The sequence below is a fragment of the Sinocyclocheilus rhinocerous genome, unplaced genomic scaffold (genome assembly GCF_001515625.1).
Source record: "Sinocyclocheilus rhinocerous isolate Xijiao unplaced genomic scaffold, SAMN03320098_v1.1 scaffold2043, whole genome shotgun sequence".
NCBI lineage: Eukaryota > Metazoa > Chordata > Actinopteri > Cypriniformes > Cyprinidae > Sinocyclocheilus > Sinocyclocheilus rhinocerous.
The window spans coordinates 241,058-249,146 of NW_015652169.1; the positions used below are offsets into that span (position 1 = coordinate 241,058).

General features: G+C 36.8%; 1 protein-coding gene across 1 annotated transcript in view; it reads left to right on the forward strand.

Annotated features, from left to right (window-relative positions):
- The first annotated feature begins 2,271 nt into the window (after positions 1-2,271).
- Positions 2,272-8,089, forward strand: part of LOC107713964 (MAM and LDL-receptor class A domain-containing protein 1) — a 23,447-nt gene continuing 17,629 nt past the window's right edge. The window contains exons 1-8 of the mRNA XM_016519637.1: positions 2,272-2,424; positions 3,418-3,508; positions 3,669-3,809; positions 4,052-4,177; positions 4,923-5,050; positions 5,127-5,295; positions 5,399-5,518; positions 5,604-5,761. Of these exons, the coding sequence (XP_016375123.1) occupies positions 2,272-2,424; positions 3,418-3,508; positions 3,669-3,809; positions 4,052-4,177; positions 4,923-5,050; positions 5,127-5,295; positions 5,399-5,518; positions 5,604-5,761 (1,086 nt within the window). The remainder of the gene's footprint in view (positions 2,425-3,417; positions 3,509-3,668; positions 3,810-4,051; positions 4,178-4,922; positions 5,051-5,126; positions 5,296-5,398; positions 5,519-5,603; positions 5,762-8,089) is intronic.

An 8,089-nucleotide genomic window follows, 5' to 3' on the forward strand; every position in this document is an offset into this window, starting at 1 on the left:
CAATTAAAAAGGGCCAGACTGACGGTTGGGAAAATGCTTCGTTATTAATTGGTAATCTTCCTCTGGGCTCGAAGGTAATGCACTGCATGCACAGTCATCTTAATCGTGATTAGTTTTTGGGGGTGATTTTTTGGATACTCTGATTGGAAGAGTGTTACAGATTTATTTGCATATACTGTTCTTCACTTGTTAATGATTTCTTATTCAATTTCAAAAACACAGCTTGCATTTTCTGTGGATCCTGTATTCATTGGAAATCAGGATATCATGCTGGATGACATTACACTGACAGACTGTGCAGAGGGAGACATTCCTGCAGGTTCAGACCAGCTCAGCTGTGACTTCGAGAAAGACGCCTGTTCCTGGTACCATGACCAGTCAGCTGACCTCAAATGGAAAAGAGAATATGGACAGAACCCTTCCTTTGATTATCAGGGACCTACACATGATCACACCACTGGTTCTGGTATATACATATACTAATTTATACATTTACAGACTTTGAAAGAAGTCTCATATGCTCATGAAAGCTCCATTAATTTAATAAAAATATAGTAAAAACAGTTGCATTGTGAAATCTTTTTACAACTTAAAATAACTGTTTTTTACTTTCTGAGAGCATTAATCTCACTTTAAAGTAAACAAATATTTATTTATTTTTTTCATGCAGGCTATTTTATGTACATAGCACCACAAAGGTCCTTCAAACCACCTGAGACAGCCAGATTAATCAGCTTTCCACAGCAGGCCAAATGTGTCAGCTTCTGGTATCTAATCTACGGTGGAAGCATTGGTGAGTTAAGATGGCATCTCTCATCATGCTCTTTGATGAAGGAAGTATAGAGTGGGAATTGATTTTATCCATCAGCAATTGATTGGATTGTGTAAAGTGGACGTTTCATGGGAGAATCCAACAAATGATGCACAATAACAGCAGAAACATGTATTGAAACATGTACAAGAAAGTATATAGGGTCAATATTGATTTCATGTTTATGGTACTTATTAGTCTGTACTAATAAGCACTCATTTAGAAATGATGGACATTAATACTGACCACAAATTCTTTATACATTTGCACAAATAAAGGTCTGTGCCTTTACACATAATCTTCACAAAACAAAATCGTCATTTTTTGTGTTGGTCAGATAGATAGCTTTTGTTTATATTCTTTATGTGTACAATTCAAAACTAGCCAAACACGTATTTCTGTTAAAGGTGACCGTGATTTCACCAAGTACAACATGTTCCTGGATCAACATCCTTGTTGATCCTGGAACAACATTCCTATCAACCAATCAGAATTGAGGGATAACTTTTCAGGAAATATCTGTTTTAGGCTTACAATCAGAATTCGGTGCTTCTACACCCTTGTTAATCAGATATCATTTCACACTGTTTTTAGGAATAAATTATGGGTAGGGTTAGGTTTAGGGGTAGGGATTGAGTTAAGTCTATATTTTTGGACAGTAATGTTGATCCAGGATCAATAAAATAGATGCTGATCCAGGAACATGTCTTACTTGGCAAAATCACGGCGACCTTCTGTTAAAGAATGTTATTATTTACATGTACATATTTACATGCATTATAATAATTACAGTACAATTCTAATAATCCTTGGTTTCTGTGACTGTCGAAGGCTCTCTCAGATTCATCATCAAGCATGCTAATGGAAAACAGACGCTTATATGGATGAGGACAGGAACTCAAGGCAACAAGTGGCATTTTGTGGACCTAAGTTTCGCAGACAGTGAAGAACCAATTCAGGTACCGAATCACACACACTATACCTGCATGGATATATACAGTATGTACGTGTGTTCTCATGCATTGCATCCAATAGTTTATATTTGAGGGCATCCTGGAAGGCACTGACGGCTACATTGCCATAGATGACGTGCAGGTGTCAAGCAGTATAAATGGGTCCTGTCCAGCTGAGCGGGAATGCACCTTCCAAGGCTCTCTGTGTGGCCTGAAGCCCGACCCTACAACTGATTTTGCCTGGATCCGAACCAATGGAGAACTGGCCATTGGCACTCCCAGCCCTGCAGTGGACCATACTTTAGAAACCAATAAGGGTCTGAATATCCACCTTTGTTGCAGCATAGTAATAGCAGCAATGTGATAATAATTCATGTTGTTTTATCCATAGGCTTTTACCTGAGTGCACAGCTATGGAAGTACCCCAAAGGCAGCAGAGGCAGCATACTGACAGATGTCAATCAACCGACCTCTGAGCATGGAGAGTGTTTGATGTTCTGGTACCACATGAATGGAAAAGATGTGGGTTCTCTTAACATCTATGTCCAGGAGCTACACAGTGCCAGATCTCAAATACCTGTGTGGAGTGCAAGTGGAGATCAAGGAGAACACTGGAGACACGGCAGAGCAACAATCATAAGTCCTCACAGCCCATATAAGGTGCGAGTAGATGAGTTTAAAGGTGCACTTAATTTATTGCACTGTGCTTAAAGTATGTTATCATCTGGGACTTAAACTGACTAATAGCTGCGCTAATCTAAAACAAAAGTTGTTACTTACTGATTCTAGATTTTATTGCTTTACAAGCAGGCAGACATGCTTAATTTATAATAGGAGTGAAAGTGTGTAACAATTGGGTGGTTACAACATGTAGTATTCGAATGGTCATGTGATCTCCAAATGTCAGCCTCCATGTGGCAACCAGCTCCATGTAAAATGAAATTTTTTTATCAGGCTACTGATTTAACTTTAAACACTTTCTGTAATTATTTAATTTAAATATGTATTTTGTAAAACGTGTTTAAGTACTCTTTTGTAATTTTACATATTTTGCTATAATGGGAATTAAAGGCTATCACTGGGAGGTTTTGGCCCATTGCAGTTGGCAGAATTTTTGATTATGATTTCTGCTTGCTTTTAACAGCACATTCAATATAAACATGAAAAGTGTCTGTGCATACACTCATACAGCCATCCTGCTAATATCTCTTTTAAAGTAGAGCCATAAGCACAGTATGATATATGAGAAATACAGTTTCACTGTCAATGCCTGAAAAATATTAACTGGGAACATTAAAGACCAAGGTCATACAATAATTTGGTAGGAAGTACTGGTTGCCCAATAATGTTTATTGGCCAATAAATCTGACCTGCATGTGCAGTGGTGTGTAGGTGGTTATATATTTATACCCTTTATTAAACAAGCAATTTTAAAAATCACTACAGTCTTTTCTTCAGGCCACTTTTTAATTTTGCCAGAATGCATACTGTGTTTTTGAATGTCTGTCAATGGAGAAAGAGGTGTTTTGCTCTAAGTGCTAAAGCTAACCAGCAAAACTCTGACCTCTTGAATTCTGAACACAAACAAATGTGTAACTTTCATTCATGTAATCTTGTCATGTCTCAGCCTCTGGTTTTCTGCTTGGATAACAGGTCGTATTTGAAGCAGTGGTTGGAGATGATCAGAAGCATGATATTGCTATTGATGACCTAACAATCCTAAATGACCCTTGCCCACCTCATGGTGAGTCCTCAACTTTCATAATCACAACATTATTTCATTGCTTCTGATCTTGAAGCAGTAAAGTAATTCATTAACATCTATTCACCTCACAAAGCATTTGGCAACAATGTGACTGCTATACCATCTACGTAAATGAAGCAGTGCACATTATTTTCTTCAGGGTTTTGTGATTTTGAGATGGACATGTGTGGATGGTTGAATACTCGTGTCAGTGTCTCCAGTGTTGACTGGAGCTGGACCTCTGGAACCAGTGATACTTTATTTGCTCCTGAGGTTGACCACACCACCAACACTGCCATGGGTAAATATCAACACTTACTTAATGCTGTATGTATCAGGATAATGCTCCTTTTATGTAATTATTTAATCTAATTACTTGAATCACACTCAAAGGCACATGTGCAGCACAGAAAAGTAAAAGGTGCCAAAGGGTTGTAATGTTTGGAGTGCCACAATCGTAAACCAGCTGCTCTTATTCAGGTCTAACAGCCCTTTAAGTGGCTGCTACTATGTTCTGACATCCACTGGTTCTCTTCTATCCAGGGCACTACATGGCCTTTGACTCAAGTGCCATAACAGATCAGATTGCTCATCTTCAGAGTGAGGTGCTGGAGCCTGAATCTCAAGGTTGTTTGGAGTTCTGGTACCACATGTATATGTGGGGCAGTGGTAAGCATTTTTGTAGAGAGCTTTAAGTGCCTTTTAGACTTTGAAATATTAGGGAATTTAAGCTCCAGAAGGAATGACAACAGTGTTCTGCAAAAAAAATAAAAAATAAAAAAATAATTAAAAAATCTATTGCCAAAAAAGAAAAACACTTCTTTTGCATTCTTTGGCTACAGCAGTTAACAGTTTACTTCCAGTCGTTGTTCCCAATAATTGGAAGATAGAATTGAGGGTTTTTAGAATAATCTAAAACAGTGATTCTCAACTAAGCATCCGGGGGCCCTCTAAGGGGCCCCAGCAAACTCCCAAGGTGGCCACAAGATGACGTAAAAGTATTTCAATTACTGTTAATATATTTACATAATTCAACCCTAATCCCAAGTAAAATGTTAAATAAATAAATCAAACATACAATCAAGATGCAAACTGAAATCATATATATTTTTATTTCCTCTCAATAACTATTGTTTCTATTAAAGCACATATAGTTCTTGAAACCTCTGGAGTCAGAAAATAAACTCTGGTTAATTAATAAAAGTTGTTTCTATTCATAATTAAAAGTTTAAAAACAAGCATGTCATAATTACAACAGAAAAAAAACAGAAACAGATAAAAGAAGTCACTGATCAAAATGATTTATTAAACACTCATTGTTTATTCATTGGGGTAGTCTATTCCTACGACTAATTGAGGCAGTATAAACACCATAATTTTTCTTCCATTGTATATTTTGTTTTTATTGTTGTAGACAAGCTTAAACTAGCAGTTTATGTAAATGAGTCCAGTTCTCTACGCTGTCTGTGGAATCGAACTGGCAATCAGCAGAATGTGTGGCACCATCTCACTGTTGACTACAAATCATCTGAACGACACCAGGTGAGAGGCTGATACACAAAAACATGTCACAACTTGACCGTATACAGAGACTTGACTTAAACTTCACTGTTTGCAGATTGTGTTTGAAGCCGTGCGTCGACTCTTAGACTATGGAGTCATAGCTTTGGATGACATCTATATCAGGAGGAACACACGCTGCTCTGATCTTACCCCAACAACACCTGCGCCCACAACTGACCCCACCTTTCCACCTGCGTCCTCGATGGACTGCAACTTTCAGGAGGGTAAGAGACGAATCAGCAAAACATGGATGTGTACTATATATACAGGTGTAAATGTGTGTTTATCATGAGCCGTTTGCTAAGTATTCCAGATGTTTGCTTGTAGGACTATGTGACTGGGTCCAGGAGACAGATGATGGATTTGACTGGACCAATCAGATGGGTGGACAGGTGAATGAACCATTGTTAGGACCTTTATATGACCACACCATAAAAAACAACAATGGTAAGATTCATTTTTTCACCCTTTAGTGGACAGAGCAGATCAGTCTGTAATTTTTTGTCATACATCTTCATCTTTTCTCTTGCAGGGTTTTATCTTATTGTAAATATGTCTGGAGAACATGAAACCAGTGAGGCAGCTGTCATTTCAACGCCAATGATAATTCAGAGCACTGACGTCTGTATTGGATTCTGGTACTACATGTTAGGAGCATCTCTTGGAAACTTAGATCTGCTTGTCGAGACGGTACATTCAACACATTCTTAAACTTGTTTGGATGATAGATAGCTGTTTTTTTTTTAAAGTTAAAGCTGCAGTCCGTAACTTTTTTTGGTTAAAAATGATCCGAAATCAATATTTGAGCAAGTACATAACCAGCCAGTGTTCAAAACTATCGCCTTACTTTAGCCCGATTCACAATGGTTATCTTGTTTTCTAATTTGAGTGGTACGAGTAGGTTTTCGCGGGAAATTCGAGCATGCTGCCGCATCATTACGTCACGTCTGTAAACATAAAGAAGTTGTCCCAGCTACTAGTCTATCGCATGTGAGGATCCTTAATATGAAATTCGAAGAGTATGAAAATTAGTTTTGACTGTGCAGAAATTGAAATCTACATGCTAATACACACTATACTCATAGTCACCAATGCTGATGTTGTTAACATTAATCATTTGAGAATAAAGTATAACAATAATAATAATTTGAACGGTTTGATGTGATATGAGCTAACCGATTTTTAGATTTAATCACCATTGGTAGCGAGATTTATTGTAATGCTTGTTTCCTCAGTTGGTCAGAACAAACGTGGCAGACTTGTTACTTCAGATGGCAATATACGGTGAAAATTCTTATTTGGGTCATATTCCAAGACGTAGGCTGAATCTGTGATTGTGAAGTACAGTAAATATCCACACCGGTGTGGTGACTGACTGCCACACATACTCTTCAGAACATTAGATTCATCCGTGCTGGAGCCGTGCCGACTCACAACCCATGCAAGCTAGATAATTCTGCACACAGCTGCAATTCCAGGTTTTCAAACAGAGATGGTGACAAAGAGGCAAAACTTACGGACTGCAGCTTTAAACTCGGATGAATATTGCATGAAAATGATATCCTATGTAGAAATAAGAAATACTGAGTATTTTCAATATACTGTAGCTAGGGAAAATGCTTAGCAGTATACTTGAAAATTCCTTTTTCAATAGGTAGTTTTATCTTTTCTTTTAAACACAATATTTATCAATTTTCTTAGCAAAATTGCATAATATACTAATATTATATATAATTACTTAAAACAGTAAAAATAACTATTATAGCCAATGGGGTATATTTTTAAAGAAGACTCTTATGCTCACTAAGGCTGCATTTATTTGATAAAAAATACAGTAAAACACAGTAATATTGTAATATTGTGAAATATTATTACAATTTATTTTAATATATTATTATATGATACTTAATATGTGATATTAATATATTTTAAAATGTAAATTATTCCTGTGATGGCAAAGCTGAATTTGCGGCAGCCATTACTCCAGTTTTCAGTATCACATGATCCATCATTTTAATATGATTATTTGGTGCTCAGGAAACATTGCGTATTATCATCAATGTTGAAAACAGTTGTGCTGTTTATTTTAGTTTAAACCGTAATTTAAAAAAAAATCTGGATTTTTTTTCCTGTCACTTTTGATTTTGGATCAATTTAAAGGGATAGTTCACCCAAAAATGAATATTTGATGTTTATCTGCTTACCCCCAGGGCATCCAAGATGTAGGTGACTTTGTTTCTTCAGTAGAACACAAACGAAGATTTTTAACTCAAACCGTTGCAGTCTGTCAGTCATATAATGGAAGTGAATGGGAATCACGGCTTTGAGTGTCAAAAAAACATACACAAACAAAACCAAATTAAACCGTGCGGCCCGTGACGATACATTGATGTGTAAAGACACGAAATGATCGGTCTGTGCAAGAAACTGAACAGTATTTATATAGTTTTTTACCTCTGATATCATCACAAGCCGCAGGGTTTAATTTGGTTTTGTTTGTGTATGTTTTTTTGACTCTCAAAGTGGTGATTCCCATTCACTTCCATTATATGACTGACAGACTGCAACGGTTTGAGTTAAAAATCTTCGTTTGTGCTCTACTGAAGAAACAAAGTCACCCACATCTTGGATGCCGATTAACATAAAATTTTCATTTTTGGGTGAACTATCCCTTTAATGTATCCTTGCTTAAATAAAGTATTAATTTCCTATAAATATATAAATGTGTATATACACTGAACAAAATTATAAACGCAACACTTTTGTTTTTGCCCCCATTTTTCATGAGCTGAACTCAAAGGTCTAAGACTTTTTCTATGTACACAAAAGGCCTATTTCTCTCAAATATTGTTCACAAATCTGTCTAAATCTGTGTTAGTGAGCACTTCTCCTTTGCCAAGATAATCCATCCACCTCACAGGTGAGGCATATCAAGATGCTGATTAGACAGAATGATTATTGCACAGGTGTGCCTTAGGCTGCCCACAATAAAAGGCCACTCTAAAATGTACAGTTTTA